Source organism: Mustela nivalis (assembly GCF_964662115.1).
Source record: "Mustela nivalis genome assembly, chromosome: 6".
NCBI classification, from domain to species: Eukaryota; Metazoa; Chordata; class Mammalia; order Carnivora; family Mustelidae; genus Mustela; species Mustela nivalis.
In genome coordinates, this window is record NC_139025.1 from 29,198,100 (window position 1) to 29,217,752 (window position 19,653).

The 19,653-nt window shown below is 45.6% G+C and overlaps 1 protein-coding gene across 3 annotated transcripts; it reads left to right on the forward strand.

Moving 5' to 3' along the window:
- The first annotated feature begins 8,587 nt into the window (after nt 1-8,587).
- On the forward strand, nt 8,588-19,355 carry CALM1 (calmodulin 1). Of its 3 annotated transcripts, XM_082733926.1 has the most exons (7): nt 8,687-8,881; nt 11,172-11,253; nt 11,732-11,762; nt 12,695-12,838; nt 14,961-15,067; nt 15,425-15,560; nt 15,746-19,355. In XM_082733926.1, the coding sequence occupies exons 2-7, from the start codon at nt 11,245-11,247 to the stop codon at nt 15,772-15,774; spliced, it is 456 nt and encodes a 151-aa protein (XP_082590052.1). In that variant the 5' UTR covers nt 8,687-8,881; nt 11,172-11,244; the 3' UTR covers nt 15,775-19,355. The 3 variants fall into 3 exon arrangements, with proteins under 3 accessions (XP_082590053.1, XP_082590054.1, XP_082590052.1); XM_082733927.1 differs by lacking the exon at nt 11,172-11,253 and having other exon boundaries at nt 8,588-8,881; XM_082733928.1 differs by lacking the exons at nt 11,172-11,253; nt 11,732-11,762 and having other exon boundaries at nt 8,612-8,881.
- Nucleotides 19,356-19,653: the final 298 nt, after the last annotated feature.

A 19,653-nucleotide genomic window follows, 5' to 3' on the forward strand; every position in this document is an offset into this window, starting at 1 on the left:
CATCTTGTTTTATGGAGGAGTGTTGGGAGAAGGCACGGGGAGGGGTGAGTACCAATACCAATACTCATTTATTGATACAACTTGCAAACTTTCTTGAAGGCAAAATCTTTTCAGTGACCGAATGGTCCACTCATCTTGTTGTGACGCCGAGAGTTGGTTTATTAGCCAATGACTCAGAGTCTCTACTTAGAATGAATAAGACTCAAGAAGCATCTTCATTGGGCTTAGGCATAGGTAGTTCAGTTTTCCCATTCAAGTACAACTTGCCTTGGGCCATATTTTCTCTACCACAGGAAGCCGGGAATGGAATGTGAAATTGGGGAGAGAATTGCAGAAGACGGGATGGATATGCTTGTACAGGTCGGGAGCAAGGTAGGAACAGTCCAGCACGTCCCTGAGGAGATGTGGCCTGCTACCAAATCTAAGAAGACTGGTTTCAGGCGGTAGTTCAGTGTTAAAGCAAAGATTTCCTTTTCCTTTTCTCACTACCTTGGAAAATTCGTGTCTAATATCTTCCCTAGTTCTAGGAGTGAACTAAGGTCAACACTAACCAATTAAATAATGTATTGGTATTTATTGACTGAGGTACTATGCTGAGTTCAAAGAGTATAACATGGGGACGCCTGGATGGCTCAGTCAGTTGGCCATCTTGCCTTCTGCGGGGGTGGGTCCTGGAGTCCTAGGATGGAATCCTGCATTGGGCTCCTTGCTCAGTGGGGAGACTGCTTCTCCCTCTGCCTGCCACTCCCCCTGCTTGTGCTCTCCCGCTCTCTCTGACAAATGAATAGGTGAAATCTTTAAAAGAAGAAAAACACGGGGTGCCTCGGTGGCTCAGTGGGTTAAAGCCTCTGCCTTCAGCTCAGGTCATGATCTCAGGGTCCTGGGATCAAGTCCCACATTGGGCTCTCTGCTCAGCAGGGAACCTACTTCCTCCTCTCTCTTTCTCTCTCTCTCTCTCTGCCTGACTCTTTGCCTACTTGTGATCTCTGTCAAATAAATAAATAAAATCTTAAAAAAAAAAAGAACAAAGAACAAAAACAAAAACAAGGAGGATAACATAGAGCTTTTGCTACTATCTAAATGAGGAGATAAAATACATGAAAAGATAATATCAGGTAGAAATGGGTAAGAGATAGGGAATTTGGGAGAGAAGAAGTTCATCTGGAACTGTAAGAATCAACAAAGTTGGAAAGGTGTGGGATTTAAACTGGGCATGAAGAACCCAGAGGGTTTAGACAGCTGGTGAGGATATGAGCAGAGAATTTGTTTTTATAGAATAACAATAGTAACTCTGAAAAAGTAGATCAACAAACTGTTGATGGGCTTTGAATTCGAGGCCTGAGGACTTAGCATTTTCTTTCCTGTGGGCATTGAGGAGCCACTGAAGGTTCTGGAGTAGAGAAGTGACACAATGAAACTAACCTGGTGGCCACACACTGCCTCACTCAGAAAGAGAAAAGCTCACTGAGATGAACAAAGAATCATGGATTGGGTATTAAAAATTTGGGGGTCCTCAACATTCTTGATCCAGACAAATGTGGATGTTTCTTCCCTTAAAAAAAAAAAAAAAAAAAAAAAAAAAAAAATATATATATATATATATATATATATATATGATGTTGTCCAAATAGAATTTTTGTGAGGCCAGAGATGTCCTTTGCTGTGTAATATGACAACCACCAGCATATGGGCCTATTGAGTAGTTGAAATGTGGCTAACGACACGGAGGAAATGTATTTTTTACTTCAATTAATTTTGATATATAATTTTGATATATAGCACATATGGCTAGTGGCCACTGTGTTGGAGAGCATGGCTCCAGAACACAGGACCAAGACAATCTATTATGATTCAAAACCGAACCATATAGTTGCCAGACTAGACCTTCCCTCTGATGGACTTGGTGAGGCCCGTTCTTTGCTATAATCCACAATCAGCGTCAATTTATCTGATTAATCACTGTGGTCAGTTTTCTCCATATCAAGACCGTATTTAAAGTACCCATTTGTGCCAATCACTGGCTCTGCTCTTCAGGCAAACTAAGTCACCCCAAAACATGCTATTCCAGCTTACCGTGGTGTGACCACATATCGCTCAGCTGAATAGTTGTCATTTAAAAGCTGCTAAATGTCTATTTTTGTAAGGATGTCTTAGACCAGTTCTCTGGTTCGTCCCCCACTCTCGCACACACAAGAGTAATGAGAAGTTGGATGTTTGGATGTTGATTAAAGTGACTTGTACACTTGACTTTGGGATTAATAGGGAAAATGGTGACTTAAGAATTTCCAAAATAGGGGCGCCTGGGTGGCTCAGTGGGTTAGGCCGCTGCCTTCGGCTCGGGTCATGATCTCAGGGTTCTGGGATCGAGTCCCGCATCGGGCTCTCTGCTCGGCGGGGAGCCTGCTTCCTCCTCTCTCTCTCTCTCTGCCTGCTTCTCTGCCTACTTGTGATCTCTCTCTGTCAAATAAATAAATAAAATCTTAAAAAAAAAAAAAGAATTTCCAAAATAAAATGACATAGAGAATATGCTTCTTAGTGGGTCAGCTGCATTTACCAAAAAAACAAAACAAACAAAAACAAAACAAAACAAAAACCCAAAATAGCAAAACCTGGTTGAATTTAGTGTAAACAACTAAAGCACAAAATGCTGTGATCTTATCCCATTGGGCATTTTAGAATCTGAATTCACATACTTGTTCCCTAAGTCTGTACAACCATTGGCTGCCTGTGACTTAAGAGCTCAGTGGGGGAAAGCACAGAGCTAATGAAGCCCAAGTCATGGGTCCAGACTTATTAATGGCCAATTATTTTGCTCTGTTCTCTATCCCTGACCCCAACTTGCTGTGTTGCATATTCATGACCTTGGTCACAAGCGTGGAACAGGCCAGAGAGGGAAGAGTGCAAATCCATCACCACAGCTACTAGCAAAACAAGCACCAGCCCTGTACAAGGAGGGCAAGATGTCCTCTCCCCTACAAAGGAAAGCCTTAAAAAAAAAAAAAACAAGAATGGGGCAAACATGCAAGGTGGATGGTGTTGCTTGGAAATATTGCACTTTAGACCATTAACTAAATACACTGGGGAACATGGCAGGCTGGAACATACCACAGGGCATTTAGTCTGGGTATGATTCACTCAAAATTATGGGACACAAAATCAACACATGCTAAAATCGATCATGTTTTTCTTCTGGTACGAGGGTTTGGCCTAACACCTGCTTATTGTGTTCTGATGGTCACATGTATTAAAATTTCAGTGTAATGCTAGAATTCTCCCTTTATTCTTTATCATAAGAGCCAGTCATGAAAGATCATACCCCCCAAACGCCGTAACGGCAAAGTTTAAAATGGAAAAATAAGGAGGTATTTTGTTTGTCGGTAGCGATAGTAAAGCTTTTATAATAGTAATCCTTTATGACATTTAATGAAATGTAAATCCACACACAAACAGCAAGAATCTGTTCCTGCTCATGGAGATGATTAGAGAGGCAGAGAATCCCAAATAGTAGATAATCATTAAAGTATTATGGGGTGGAGAAGGAGGGAGCTGGGGACAGTGAAGAGGGAGAGACAAGACTTCTTTCCTGTGCGAAAGCTCAGGGGGCTTCAGTCTGGCATTACAAATTTCTTGAGGAAGATCTTCTAACTATTCAGTTAGAAGATCCATGAAGACAGCACTGACTATAGGTACATGCAGTGAATGAATTTAGATGGGATACTTTGTAAAAATCATCAAACCAACACTCTCATTCTTTCTCTCCCACCCCAAACCCCACACCAAGAGTCATTTTCTCAAAAGATTGTAAGTTTCAGGAAGGCAAGATCTATTTATTATCATCTGCAGTACTTCTGATGCCTAGAAGGGTGTGAGTATAAGAAATACTCAAATAGGCAGAGAAAGAGGCAAAGGGAGAGGGAGAAACACACTCCCTGCTGAGCAGAGAGCCTGATGTGGGACTTGATCCCATGACCCTGAGATCATGATCTCAGACAAAGGCAGAGGGTGAGGGAGAAGCAGACTCCTGGGTGAGCAGGGAGCCCAGCGTGGGCCTTGATCCCAGCAATCAGGTTCCTTCATCAGAAGGGAATCTGCTTCTCCCTTTGCCTCTCCTCCCCCTTCACCTGCTTGTGCTCTCTCTCTCACTGTTTCTCTTAAATAAACAAATGGAATCTTTAAAAAAGGGGAAAAAAAAAAAGAATTCAGTGATTCATCACTTACATACAATCTTCAGTGCTCATCCCAACAAATACCTTCCTTAATCCCCATCACCCATCTAGCCCATCCCCTATCCACCTCCCTCCATTAACCTTCAGCTTGTTCTCTATAGTTAAGAGTCTTGTATGGCTTGTTTCCCTGTCTCCTTTTTTTTTCTTTTCCCCCTCCCCATATGTTCATCTGCTTTCTTTCTTAAATTCCACATTTGATTGAAATCACATGGTATTTGTCTTTGACTGGCTTACTTCATTTAGCGTAATACACTCCAGCTAAATCCATGTTGTTGCAAATGACACAATTTCATTTTTTGATGGCTGAGTAATATTTCACCGCATATACATTTATCACATCTTACAAAGTAAATGTTTTGCTTTGAGTTTTCTTTCACAAATACCCTGCTCCTTATGTAGGAGATGTAGCTATTACTACATTCCTATGAACTTATTTTACTTTCAAATCCTTGGGTAAGAAGTATTTATTTAGGGGCCCCCAGGTGGCTCAGTTGGTTGAACGCCTGCCTTTGCCTCAGGTAATGATCCCAGGGATTGAGTCCCATGTCAGGCTCTTTGCTCGCCAGAGAGTCGGCTTCTCACTCTCACTTTCCCTCTGCCTCCTTCGCTCTCCCTCTCTCTCACAAATAAATAAATAAAATCTTCAAAAAAATACTTCTTTTTTTGAAGATTTTATCTATTTATTTGATAGACAGAGATCACAAGTAGGCAGAGAGACAGGCGGAGAGAGAGGAAGGGAAGCAGGGAGCCCGATGCAGGGCTCAATCCCAGGACCCCGGGATCATGACCTGAGCTGAAGGCAGAGGCTTTAACCCACTGAGCCACCCAGGCGCCCCAAGAAGTATTTCTTTAAAAAACAAATTAAAAAAAAATTTTTTTTAAAAGATTTTATCTACCCATTTGACAGAGATCACAAGTAGGCAGAGAAACAGGCAGAGAGAGAGGAGGAAGCAGGCTCTCCACGGACCAGAGAGCCCGATGCGGGGCTCGATCCCAGGACCCTGGGATCATGACTCAAGCCGAATGCAGAGGCCTTAACCCACTGAGCCACCCAGGTGCCCCACAAATTTAAATTTTTTTGAAGATTTTAATTTTAAGTAATCTCCACACCCAATGTGGGGCTAGAACTCATAACCTGGAGACTAAGAGTCACATGCTCTACCAGCCAGGCCCCCCTAAAAACAGATTTTAATCTTAATCTTTGTTCTTCCTCTCCAGAAAATTAAATTAAAAAAAATTCTATTAAATTACAGGAAATAGTTACAGTGTTATGTCCAAAGAGCTCGGAGCTAGATATTGGGGTTCTTCCACTTAAATTAGGAAAATCACTGAATCTCTTAGTGCCTATTTCTACATAAGGATAACAATACCTGCCTCATGGTTTGGGCAGGAGAATGAAATAATGCATTTAGCACAAGGGCTGGCTGTAGTCAATGCTCAGCAGAAGATGTTTTCTTTCTTTCTTTTTTAAAGATTTATGTACCCATTTCAGAGAAAGAAAAAGAGGGAGAGAGAGGATGAGTGGGAGGGGCAGAGGGAGAGAGAATCTGAAGCAGGTTCCACACTGAGCCTGGAGCCCAGCATGGGGGCTCCATCTCTCAACCCTGAGATCATGACCTGAGCTGAAATCATGAGCTGGCCACTTAACTGACTGAGCCATCCAGACACCCCGAAAAATAAAACCTTTTAAAAAAATTATGATAAAATGGCTTCTCAGCTTTTTGGCTAAGATCAAGTATGAAAATATTATTATTAAAAAAAAAGAATCTAATCAAACCATAAGAGACTCTTAGTCACAGGAAATAAACTGAGGGTTGCTGGAGGGGAAGTGAGTGGAGGGATGGAGTAACTGGGTGATGGACCTGAAGGAGGCATGTGATATAATGAGCTCTGGGGACTATATAATACTGATGAATCACTAACCTCTACCTTTGAAACTAATAATACATTATATGTTAATTCATTGAATTTAAATAATAAAAAGTCTATTTGACTTTAACAAAAGCCTAGTGATCATCTAGGTAAAAGAATCTGCTTCATGAAATAGGCAAATCCTTCACATTGTATATTTAAAGTCTTCAGATATTGATTTCTCTAATATGTAATCTAATATTAGAGTCCCACACAAGGGTCTATGCTCTGTTTTACATCTTTGACTCATAGAAAGATCTTGGGCAAGTCACTGACCTTCTCGTATTTCAGTGTGTCAAACTAGCCAAAAAACTAAAGCATGACCTCACTACAAACCCAGTACACTTGAAAGGTGAGATGTGCTTTGATACATTAAAGAATTATCAAAAGAGAACTTAAGCAAGTAAAACCATATAAAGAATCAGAATTATGAATTTTATAATGAGTAAAATAATTCTAAAATATACAGTTTTTAGCAAGTAGCATCATGAAAAGTTTCAAAGCTTTTTATCTGGGTGAATTTGGTTAAATGACAGGGAGAAATATTATTTTCAAAATCATGGATTATAGCAATTTAACCAAAATAATTATAAGGAATGGGAAGACAGAAGCTAATGAATCCTCAATAACTAAACACATTTCATTTCCAGGCCTTATTTCCCCTTACTTATACAATGTGCACAGTATTTTAAAATGTATTTCATTAAGTACTATATGAAAAGAATACAAATTCCTTTAGAAATGAAGCAGTTTTAAGATGTATCAGGCCATTTAGACTTGTAACTCACCAGATTATTGAATATTCTTTAAATTGATTTCGTATTAGTCCCTTTCCCTCTATTTTCCTATTTCCAACTCTCCCACTCAGGTTTCCTGCCATGAGCAAGCACAAGATGAACAAGAAGAGGAAGAGGAGGAGGATGATGATGGTGATGATTGGCTGATTTGTGAAGTAAATATGTCTTTTTAATCTGCAGAGAGAAGGCAACACCATTCCCTGGCTTGCTGCTGCAGCCTCTCTTTAAACTGATCAGCAGGTTCACCCTTTCTGCAGCATTTCAGAAAGAACAGCAAGTAAGAACAGTTCGACAGAGGTTATACCAGAAGTCTTGTGGCATCTGCAATATGCCTGAACATTTTTCCTTTTTAAAAAACCTCTTTCAAAAAAAAAAACCCAAAAAACCTCTTTCTGCAAATTTTGTCAAAGCCGGAAGCAAACGTCACCAAGGGGAGCCTTTTCTAGCAGAGTTTGTCAATTACACACTTTGCACATCTCTGAAAGAGTAAACAAATGATAAATTGCAACTGTTGCCCAGGCCCTGTAAACAAAAGATCAAATTCTCTGTGCTGCCTTGGCAAGAAAACTAACTGCAGCATTTTGTCAAGATTTTTACAAGTTCTGATTTCAAATTAATAACTGAAATTGCCCTTTTTCTAGTTTACAGAAAAACTGAAAATATTTATTAAAGATAAAATATTTTAAAGAGAGGAACAGAAACAAGACTGTACATTAAAATAAAATCTAGTTCCATTGTAGAGACAACTTGCTGTTTGTTCCAGCTCTAATCTAGGGGATTCTAAGTGCCTGTTTTTTTCTTTTTTTGTTTTTATGAATGAAGATCTGATCCCTCTCAGGACCGGGAAAATTAAGAAAAAACAGAAATCAAAGCATGGGTTTTAAGGTCTATGGAAGATTCACACAGGTACATTCATTTCAGTTAAGACCAGAGCCAGGATGAATAGTATTTTCTGTTGGAAACAAAACAGTTAAGGGAGAAATATTATTCAGGCATACAAAATATTCAGTGGAATCGTGAAAAAATTAAAAGACTGGCTAAGCATATGAGCATGACACAGATTTAGCAACTTAGCGTATATAATGTTTCAGAAATTGCTTCAAAATTTTAAAAGAAAAAAGACATCTGACCAATTTCTTGCGAGAGGAAAACTGCTATGCCCCTTCCAGACACTCTCCAAGGCAGGGGAAGGTGTGCTGTCAATTCCTCTGTCCCCAGCTCCCCGCGGACTTCCCCTGCCCCAGGACCTCCTGAAACATCCCGAAAGGAAGGTGGCCAGCTGGAGACCCCGGGGCGCGGGGCCGCGGAACCCGGCTGCGCCAGGAGAAGGTGTAAAAGATGTGAAGTCCGGGGAGTGGGGGTGTCCCACAGGTGGAGGTGGGTCCGGGGTGAGAGGCGGATAGCTTCTCACGTCCATGGCCGCCCCAGGTCGGGGCTGTGGAGACACTCTGCCCTAGTCCAGCCCCAGACAGGAGTCTCTGGGGATTCCTCGCTCCACCTGCTCCTGCGTCGACCCCAGCCCTCCGACCTCTCGCCTCTCAGCGAACCCGCCGCCTCCCGGGGCCCCAGGCTGGGCCCGCGGCGGGCGCGCCGGGGAAGAGAGAGGCGGGAGGCGGGAGGCGGGGCGCGACGGGGGCGGGGCCAACCGGGCGAGGCCCGGCCCTCCCCGCGCCGCTCGGAGCGAGCCGGCAGCGCCGTGGCGGAGGGATACGGAGCGCCGTATATATACCGCCGGATGCAGCCCCGCACTTCGGCAGTGGTGCTGGGAGCCTCGCGGGCGCGGCGCCGTTACTCACAGTCGGGCGGCGGCAGCGGCACAGCGCTGAGCGCACATCGCGCCTTAGCAGCAGCAGCTACAGCAGCGGAGGCACCCCCCGCCGTCACAGCCCCTGCGCTGGTGCAGCCACCCTCGCTCCCTCTGCTCTTCTTCCCTTCGCTCGCACCATGGTAGGTCGGGAGTGGTGTAGCAGCTGTCTGCCCATTTCTTCCCAAATTTTGAGTTGAGCGCCCCCCCCTTTTTTTCCGTGTGGGTTTTTTTTTCTCCCTCTTTTCCGGGTGTTACGCAGCAGCTGCAGTTAAGGAGGACGCATTTTGGATTTGCATTTCGCTTTTCTTGGCCAGGGTTTCTTATTTAAATTTTGGTCCCTCTTGGAGCTGGACTTGGCCGTGGGCTGTCCGCGGGCAGGGGCTCCGGCCGCAGCTGCACCGGGGCCTGCCGCATCCACCCCCTCCCCCAGCCCCGCACCACTGCATCCAGCGCGCCGCACCCGGGCTTCCCGCAGCGCTGCGCCTGGGCCGGGGCCCCGGGGGGCGGGGGAGCCGGGCGGGGCCGGGCACTCGATCCCTCCCCTGAGCCCCCCCCGCCGCCCTCCACCCTAGGCACAGAGGCGGGGGGTCGGGCTGGCTGCGGAGAATGAATGGGCCCGACCTACCCGGTGGCGCACATTGCTTCGGCCCGGACGTGGGGGGCGCAGTTCGCGTCCATCTCCTCCCCCACCCGACGACCCCGCTGGGCGCCCTGGCTCAGCAGCTATCCCTCCTCCCTCGCGGGGGGCGCGGCGCGGGCGTGGGTTGGGAAGGAAGGAGCCGGGGAAGGGTGGGGTGGGGGCAGGAAGGCGAGGGGTGGGGGGCGGAGAGGGCGGAAGCGGCGGGCCGGCCGCCCTGCGCCCGGGCGGGGCCCCACCGTGTGGCCGGGGCTCGTGTCCCCATGTTTCGCACCCCTGCAGCCCCCTACCCAGTGCGGCAGTGAAGGCGTGCTTGATCCTCTGTACCCCGGAGGTCCCTTCCCGAGGGAGGCACTCGGCTCGAGCTAATTGGGGCGGGGGGGGGGGCGGGGGAGGAGGGAGCTGGCGTGCGGCTCGGTTTCCATTAGAGACGCAAAGTTTCTGCTCCGGTAGGAGGCGGCGGTGCGGCTCGCCGCCTGGGGGAGCAGAAGCGGGTGGGAGGAGCGGGGCGGGCTTGGCCCCCTCTCACCGCGCGGTCCCGGAGCGGGGGTGGGAGTGGGGGGGTGATCCTGGCCAGGGAAGGGCGGTGCCCCCACCCTGGGGCTCCCTCGTTCCTCCGCATCCCGCCTGCTCTCGGGGCATGCATCCCTGCCTGGCCCCTCGCCACTTTGCAGTCCGCAGAGAGATGCCCTCCACGTTTCCGCTTTCTCTGCAGCCTCTAGATTGCCAGATGCGCCTGTGCGCCTGGCTGGGTGTGTTTTCTTCAGCCCCCTTCCTCCATGGGCGGGCTGGGCTGACATCACCCACAGCGCTTTCTGGCTTGGCGGGACGGGGAGATGGCTCCCGACAGGTTCAGAGCACCTTTGCCCTTTAGACCAGAGCGATTTGGGGGTGGGTATTTCTTTGTCGAGGAAGGCTGATGCTCTCGGAAAGCTCTCTTACCAGGAGAGTTTTGCGGTGAGGTGGGACTGTTCTTCCCGGTTAGGTGACAGCTTCTCGTTCGAGGTGTGGCAGGGCTTCCTGTGGTACAAAGACAGATGTTGTCCTGGCATTACGTAAATCATCGTGTCTCCTTCATGCGATATAAAGAAAACCGCCTTCGGATGACTGGGGGAGAAAGGAAGGAAGACCTAATTCTAATTTGAAAAAATAAGTTTTCCCCCAAATCAGTAAATTGGAACACCACACCTATTGGGAAAGTTTTCATTTAAGATCAGTGTAGACATAACGTGGTTAGCTTTCTATTGGGATTTGTTTTGTAACTGGCTTCCTTAGGTGTCCGTCATTAAAATAAAAATACTTATTAGCTCTCCTTGCATTCTGGAAGCTCCCCCCTATTCCCCCCCAAGGTACAGGTCACAGGTTCCGTGTTGCAGGGACCAGACAAAACAAGTGCAAATAACCTGCGTGGCCATCACCACCTGAGTGTAAAGTGGCTTTATCCGAGCAGCTCCTCTGTCATCCTGAAAATTGGTGAATATTCTCTAGCAAAGTTAGTAGTTGCTCTTTTTCCAAAAAAGACATGGTAGAGACTCATAATTATTTCATACCTTTGTGGGTACTTCACGTTTGCGGTTTTGTAACAGCTCAGTAGTAGGATGGTTGCATTTTTTTCCTGGCTTCTTTATCAAAGATAATTTGACTGAGGGCATCAGCCCTTACAAATGGGGGGCTTTTCATAAATAACTGCCTAATTTAAATGGAAAAGCATTTATTGCATGGAAATGAAGTTGGTGGGGGTGAACCATTGCGGTATATTTATATTTTCCACTTAATTGTATTTCATAAAATAGATACTGAAGCCTGTTAATCCAACCCAAGGCCGTTATGTAACGCCTGTTTGGAGATTTTGGAGCGCCCGCAGCAATGCGCAAGGTGCGCTAAAAGCCTGCCCCTGGCCGCGATCCTGGCGGTGGTGACAGCAGCCATCAGGCTGGCATCCTCCGATGGAAGGGGGGACTGCGGTGTCCCTGGCGCAGTAGGTGGCGCTCTTCTTTCTCTAAGCTGGCTGCTGCCTCCGGTGTGGTGGGGCCTTTGCCACTAGAGGTGCCATTTTTCAAATTATGAACTGACCCTTCCTCGTTAGACCTCAGAGTGCATTAGCCATTGGCTCAGCAAAGAAAACGTGAAGTGAAATGTCACCACTTTGTCATCCTTTGTTTTTTCAAGTAGCATAAAGTGTTCCTTTTATTCTCATTGTTTTCATTTAGTGACTAGCAGTTTCACGTGGTTGGCTTTTTTTTTTTTAAAGAGTGATTTTTGAAAGGTCAATATCAAAAATATAATTGAGAAAACCCTGCTGCTCTCCATCAGTGCTTGTGCACTGAGGTATACCTCTTCTTTCTTTACGTAGGCTGATCAGCTCACCGAAGAACAGATCGCTGGTAAGTCGATGACTTCAGGGGGTCCCCTTAGGCCAGAAGGAGGCTTGACTCCTTTGGGATAACTTCTCTGACCCTTCCCTCCCACCCCCACCCCACTATAATTTGAACGGTTTCTTAAGAATTTATTTAAATGGAAGCAAGAAGCAGAAATATTTAGGTCAGGTGTTCATTCCTTGCCAGCGTGTCAGGCCTTGTGGAAGTGGAGCTGGGAATACGTTGTTCCACTCCGGCATGTTTGACTGGCTCCTGCCGGTCCGGCTTTGCATGTGGTGGGAGTGCCGGGAGCCCGCTGTAAGGCGGAATTCAGGTCTTTTCGTAATTTACCCTGAAGGCTCGTGCTTGCTCTTTGAAAATACAGGGGAATGGGTGGAAATGAGGGTTAGTTCTACTGTAATAATTGGAAAGGGAGTCCGTTTAGATTCTAGCTTTGATTATTCCTTGGAGGATTCTTGAGATGATTTCTCTTTAGGAAACCAGGGATGCCTTTGAAATAAATGCCATATAGAGAGAACTCTGGTTCCCTGGGAGGGTGCATTTCTAATAACCCCTTCATGTTGCTGTGAAAGGCGTTCCTGTGGCTGGAGCAGTTGAACTGGAAGGGGCCTTAGGGGGGAGCATGGGGACCAATCTTCACTTGTCAGATTGGACTGAGGATTAATTGAAGTGTGTTTTAAGTTTAATTTTCTTTAAAAATGTGAGAGTACTGTGTGGTTTTATGGAACCAGTTACCAGGAGCAGTGTCTGCTTTATGGAATACGGAATGAAGGCCGTCCGATAGGACTGTCGTGGTCTTTCTTTCAGGAGATACAGGCGAGGCAATTTGTGATAAGTTGCAGACTTGGACGGTTTGCTTTGGCAAGCCCCAGGGAAGTGTGTGCTGTGGCTGGGTTGGGTAAAGACATTCATTCTAAAGGGTAAACTTCTGTTTTCAGAGTTCAAGGAAGCTTTCTCCCTATTTGACAAAGATGGCGACGGCACCATCACAACAAAGGAACTTGGAACTGTCATGAGGTCACTGGGTCAGAACCCAACAGAAGCCGAATTGCAGGATATGATCAACGAGGTGGATGCTGACGGTGAGGGCTCAGACCTATGAATGAGCGCCAGTGTTGTGTAATTCGAGTTCAGACATGTTACAAGATTGTCTTTCAGGTCCCCAGAGCAAAGCAAATGTGCAACGATCTTTTTGGTGGTTGCCTGACGGCCGCTGACAATGAAAATAGAAGATTATGGACCTGCCTTTGGCTGTGCTCACTGTCTAGAACATTTCCTGGATCAGATTGGCATATTGTTCTTTTCTACTTGCCGTGACCTACAGCTCAGTCTTTTTTATCAACTGGCCCATGAGTCTCCACTGAGTCTTCTGCGGAAGTAAAAATAAAAAGCCATAGACCTTTTCTAAAGCTGACTGTCTCCAAGAGGAGTGGGAAGTGAAATGGAAGGAGAGACCCTTAGACTTTAGTGTCGAGTTGAGTACAGCATGAGTTGTAGTTGTGTTTATTACAGAGAATTTTGAGGGTTGTATAAAGCTTGGACATGGAGTGCTCAAAGACTGTGGGGAGTAGATTATAGAACCTAATAGAAAGGGAAGATGAGTAAAGTGCAGAGCAAGAAGGAATAAGCAGTAGCCCTTGTAATGGGGTCACCAGTTGGTCACCGATTCTTCTGTACTCTAGAACAGTGGACAGTAACCTGCTACTGCTCACTTCTCTCCGGAAGCAGTTTCTGAGCATTTCCTTGTCAAAAAGCTGTCCTTTTGGAAACCATGTACATGCAGATAATGTATAACATCATAGAACATGGGAAATTTTTTTAAATGAGCTAAGAGTAAGCAATTTGGATCTAGATTATTTTCTAGACTTGGCTTGAAAGTAACCATTTAAACAAATGTGGTATCATAAAGTGATAAAGTAGAATTAAATTTGGTCATGCACATTGAGAAGCTGGGTGAGCTCTTTAACAAATGGTTTCAGCCCATTCAAGCTACTTTGAAAAGAGTTTTTGTCCCTCTCAATGTTCTGGAAAAGGGATACTTCAGAATTCCCTCTTGGTTGACTGCTAAGATGATTGGCCATCTGGGAACATGGGGTGGCCACTCCCTGTTTTATGGGAACTCTGGGAAATGGTACTTAGGGACTGGCAAAGTGTATTAGGCCCTTAGATTGTAGGGAGCAAGGAAGGAGAAACTGACTCAGGCTACAGAATCTAGTAATGAATAAACGTAATGCCCAAGGATGTCTGCTCTGTGTGGTTATGAGATAGCACTTCAAATAATTTACTTTGTCTTGTGTGACTATCATAATGCTTTAAAATTTTGGAGGCCAAAGGGATTTCTGAATCACTTTGATTTAAAGGTACTGGTGAAAATGAGTATTTTAACCCAGGGCTTTTTCCCATTTAATTTTCTTTCCGTTTAATTTAAGTTATACTGTTAATTGTTTCTGTCTTTGTGGGTGCTCGCCAACTCTTAGTTTTAGAGGGGAAGTTACTTAGAATACTGGCCGTAGAACAGGCTGTTCCGACCCTGTTACCTAAGTGGTAGTGGTCTGAGCTATGAAAACACTTCCGAGCCTTGCCCTTACTGGGAAAGCAAAGATCCTGAGCTAGAGAAAAAAATGATTAGGTGACTTATCATCAGAATGTGGGCAGGAAACGCCTTCTGGAGAAGACTGTGCTAATTTATGGTCTGTGGTATAAGAAAGTCTGTTTTTGCCCCCACTTCCATAATCCTTTTCTTCCATAAAACATTCTGTTGTACTGGCAGGCCAGTTCTGGGACTTGACCAGGGTAACGAACCAAGGCAGAGGTAGGGCCAGGGGCTTACCCTCAGCCTGGGGTCGGGGTAGGGGGGGATGTTGTCTCGAGGGCTTCCTGCAGGAATGGAAGGGTGCTGTAGGCTTTCTTTTGAACTGCACAACTGCCTTTAGTGGTCAGGAACCTCCACGTGCCGTTTCCTTTGCATCCTGAAGTGCTCTCCTGGGCACTGATGACTGGTTTGGATTACATGAGTCATGTGAAATCTCTGCGAAGTATTTGAACAGTTGAGACTTAAACATGGTTTAACCTCGTAAAATAAATAACTCAACCGGTTTGTCCGAGAGAGTCTTAACCCTTCTCTGCCGTGCTTTGAAGATGTTCCCCGCTGGGGAGCATTGCCGGTGCATTTATTTTACGCGAGCTTTTGTTTTCTTATTTGAGGTAATGGCACCATTGACTTCCCGGAATTCTTGACTATGATGGCTAGAAAAATGAAAGATACAGACAGCGAAGAAGAAATTCGCGAGGCATTCCGAGTCTTTGACAAGGTAATCCTGCGTCTGAGTTGCAGCCTGTCCCGCTGCTTTGCCACCGTTTCTGAAATACTTAGAACACTTACACTGAATTGCCTGGGCCTCTGTGGTGATCTTGCTTTGAAATAAGCCGACTTAGCTGCAGCAGCCTTAAATTAGGCGGGGGTGAGCATGATGATAAGCAATGGGGAATTTTGAACCAAGCTTCTTGATTGCTGCTTTCGGTTCCTTAGTGTTTTCCAAGCGCCTGCATTTCGGTGCTGGCCGGGGGCATGCGCTTGGTGGCTTGGTGGGGGAAGCGGAGCTGGGTGGCCTGTGCCCGTTGGGAAGCCCTCTCCGCCGCCCTCATTAGCACCTGCTTAATGTTCACAGGATGGCAACGGTTACATCAGTGCGGCAGAGCTTCGTCATGTCATGACCAACTTAGGGGAGAAACTAACAGATGAAGAAGTAGATGAAATGATCAGAGAAGCAGATATTGATGGAGACGGGCAAGTCAACTATGAAGGTAAAAATGCTGCATTAGTCTCTTCAGCTTAGTTTTGAACAGTCCTCCCTATGGTATCTAGAAACAAGTTAACTGCTTCAAGAGACCCTGATCTTTATTTATTTCATTTATGTGGAGTAGAGATGTTGTGTTCATTCAAACTGCTTTTGAAGATAACCACAAGTTATGATTGTTTGTCTTTTCAGAATTCGTACAGATGATGACTGCAAAATGAAGGCCTACTTTCAACTCCTTTCCCCCCCTTCTAGAAGAATCAAATTGAATCTTTTACTTACCTCTTGCAAAAAAAAAAAAAAAAGTTCATTTACTCATTCTGTTTCTATATAGCAAAACTGAATGTCAAAAGTACCTTCTGTCCACACACACAAAATCTGCATGTATTGGTTGGTGGTCCTGTCCCCTAAAGATCAAGCTACACATCAGTTTTACGACATAAATACTTGTCCTACCTTAATGATAAGGAAGCACCTAGTGGACTCCTCGCAGTTCCATTTGCTCATGATTAATACACTGGGCTGGCCAGTTTTTCATGCATGCAGCTTGACAATTGAGCACAGTCAGGCATTTGTATTAAAAACGAAAAATGAAAAAAATTTAAAACTTCTTCAAATGGGTTCTAGTTCAATTTGTTAGTATAAAATTGTCATAGCTGGTTTACTGAAAACAAATATTTTAAATTGGTTTACCTCAGGATGCTGTGCAGAGAAATGGGTGAAGGATAAGCTGTCTAGACGTAGCCCCACTTAGCAGGACGGCCCTCTCGTACTTCTGGGTGCCCCCATCTTTGGTGACCATGACGCTCATCTGGGTGGCATGCCTCACATGTTGGTTTAGCGTTGTCCGCGTTGTCCTGGAGTGACATGGGTGTCAGGCTGTCACCATTCACACAAATTTAAAACAACAACAACAACAAAAAAACCTTTACCAAGGGAGCATCTTTGGACTCTCTGTTTTTAAAACCTCCTGAACCATGACTTGGAGCCAGCAGCAGAGTAGGCTGGGGCTGTGGACTTCAGCACAGGCATCAACATTGCTGATCAAGGAATTACAATTTACGTCCATTCCAAGTTGTAAATGCTAGTCTTTTTTTTTTTTTTTTTTCCAATAAAAAAAGACCATTAACTTAAAGTGGTGTTAAATGCTTTGTAAAGCTGAGATCTCAACGGGGACAAGGCAGTCGGAGGAGAGGTCAGTACCTTTAAAAGCCCGCAGCCCAGCATTGGGCTTCTTGCCCTCCCGCCCGCTCTCTCTCCCTCCTGACATCCCAGCACCAACCTCTGAGCCTGAGACCTTGCCTAAAACCGGGCAGATAGCAATTGCTTCATCCTATCGACGGACATGTAGGTCTACTTGTATTTTCACTGGGGGGCGGGTGGGGGGGGAGTGAACCCTGTTTAACTTAATGATAATTCAGGCAGTGGCGCTCTTTAATGAAGGAAAAAAAAAACCACTTTTTCTCAAGCATGTACTTAGGGGTTCTTCTCAAATCGTGCTGCTGATTACCTGTTTTATGTAACTACTTGAGACCATCTGTGCAAAGAGACATGATTTAGTGTGTCTGTCTGTAATTTAATCCTTGCTGTGTGGTAGAAGCAGTAGTCCCTTCTAAGCCAGTCTTTCTGCCTAAAAGACACTACCGGTCACCTTCGAGTCATGATTTTTAATTTATGATGATGACTTCCCTCAGACTCCTTTTCCTTTTTTTTTTTTTTTTTCTTTCTTCCAAAGTTGACTTCGCTTCCTCCCTGCCTCCCCACCCCCCCCCAAGCAGAACTAAAGCGAGCCTCCAGCTTGAAAGTAAAACTCGAGCCTGGAGGGGATTTTGTGTCTAATTATAAACCTGTAACCAAAACTGAGATGCTGGTACTGGTCTTTGCAGTGGGATTGGTGTGCTTTAAAAACCCCTTTAAAGGAATATTGCGTCTAGTGCAGAACTCTTTTCTGAAATGTAGCCTGGATGTGCATTTGGTGTCTCCCCAGGAAGGAGAGTTGGGTTTTTGAGTGTCTGTGGGAGGTTTTAATTTGCCAGGGAACCACGGCAGGCTGCTTCCGAGGCAGCGAGAAGCTCTTGGCAGCCAGATGGGTGCGTTCGGGGCTGATTTTTAGAGACCCTTGGCTTCTCCTACTCCCTGTCTTTCTGGCGTTTTGCAGCTTGTTAGATTTCCTGCCATAGGGACAGGTCAGAGCAGTGGAGAGGAGCCCGCCCATCTACTTCTGCCGTTGGTCCTTAGACTGGGTGGTTGTAGAGGAGACCTGGAGCTGGAGGGGACTTGTCGGATTCCCCGAATCTGGAAGGAACACCTTGGAGGTTCTTCAGGTGAGAGAGGGAGAACCGGGGGTTCCTGGATGTTTCTTTTTGGGAGGCCACATGTTGACCCATCTCAGGCCTGTGTCCGATGGCTTCTTGGTAGTTTCAAAGAGAGTTGGGGGTAATTTAACTTTTTAAAACTTTGCCTTCTGTCTTAACTCTTCTGTCAAGTCTTTCTAGAAGCTGGGTGGGCTCCATTTTTGTGGTCCCACAGTCCTTCCGAAAAGACTGCTTTTGAAAAAAACAGATTCTTAACATGGCCAGCATCCTGTATGGGAAGCGAAGCCTTTCCCCCCCTGGGGAGTGCTGAGTCCCAACTTGGTGCAGGGGGCAGCCCGGTCCCCGGAGCTGTTTTCCCTCTGGCTTTTGAGGGGAAGACCAGCCCAGATCGGGTGTTTGCAGGCTGCAGCATGCGTTTGTGAGAGGAAATAGCTGGGTGTTGGGTCCGTACCCTTAAAAGTTGGTTAGCACCTCCCTGTAAACTCTTGCCCCTTACTTCTAACTGCTCTATAAATATATACATATATTTATATATATAAAGTGACTAGTTTAACTGGCATCCTGCTTGAGCCTGAGACTTGCCGTTAGAAACTGCTGAGTCCTTGGCAAGCACTTTCATAGTTTTGTTCTCCATCTGTCGGGGGTAGGTGTTGAGCGAGGCAAATGCATCTCGATGTTTCAGATGGGCTCTTGACGCACTCTTGCCAGGAAAGGCTTTTTCTGATTTTTAGACAAATGAATTTTTGCACACTTCAATTGGTGTCTTTCGGCAACTTAAAACACATTGAAAATTAGCTACTGTACATATTTTTATATTCTCTTTATAAATGCATGTCTGACTCCTACCTGTAACCTGTGTTGTGACAAGTGGCCGTCCAGTAGGCCTCCCGAGTGCCGCTGTGGCCCGTCAGCGTAGCCGCGTATTACCAGCCCCGCAGCATACTGGGAACTTATTCCTCAACAAAGAATGTAAATTTGGTCAAAAGTCTGCTCTTTGGTTTACTCGATTAATTTTAGACATTGGAATTAATTATTATATATCCAAACTACATTCCCCCTTTTGGCAGTGACGAGTTTCCACGAACGTGTCTTAACCTATCCCCTTCAGCTGGAAGTTAGTGTTTTTCTTTCTTTCCAATCCCTCGAGGTTGTCTTGTAGGAGACAGAAATCCTTCGCTGTCCGGATCCCTTGGAGTAAGAAGGTAGCGGCGCGGGTGGAGCGTGTGGTCTTTCTCCAGCTCTTGCGAGGTTCCTTAAACCACGTCCGTAGCAAAGATGGTGGTAGTTCTGGTAACAGAAGTTACCCTTCACCGTGGCAATTGGACAAGGAGATGTACTTGAACGTTTTCTGTAAATCTTGAGATAAACTGTTTGGAGATTTAACCACCTCTCTGATGGGGGACCAACTCTATGGAAATTGTAAATAAGTTTTATTTATAAACCTGGCACTGTATTCAATAAACATTTCTGCAGCCTTTCATCTCTAACTGTGAATGTGTAGGTTTTTAGCTCTGTGTATCCCCTGGTCCTTTCTGCCTGATGAACAAGGTACACCTGACCCCGGATGTAATTCCACCCAGGCTCTAGGACAGTAGGTAAGCGCGAGAGGCCAGAAACCCCACGGACACACCCCGGCACAGCTTTGCTCTAGTTTTCAGCTTAGGTTCAGGTGTTCGTAGCCGACACTGGAACATGATCTCGTGGCCTATTACTGTATCCAGGTCCGCTCTACGTGGGAAAACACAACACCATAAAAAGATGTACCTCGTTGTTAACCCCAAGGGT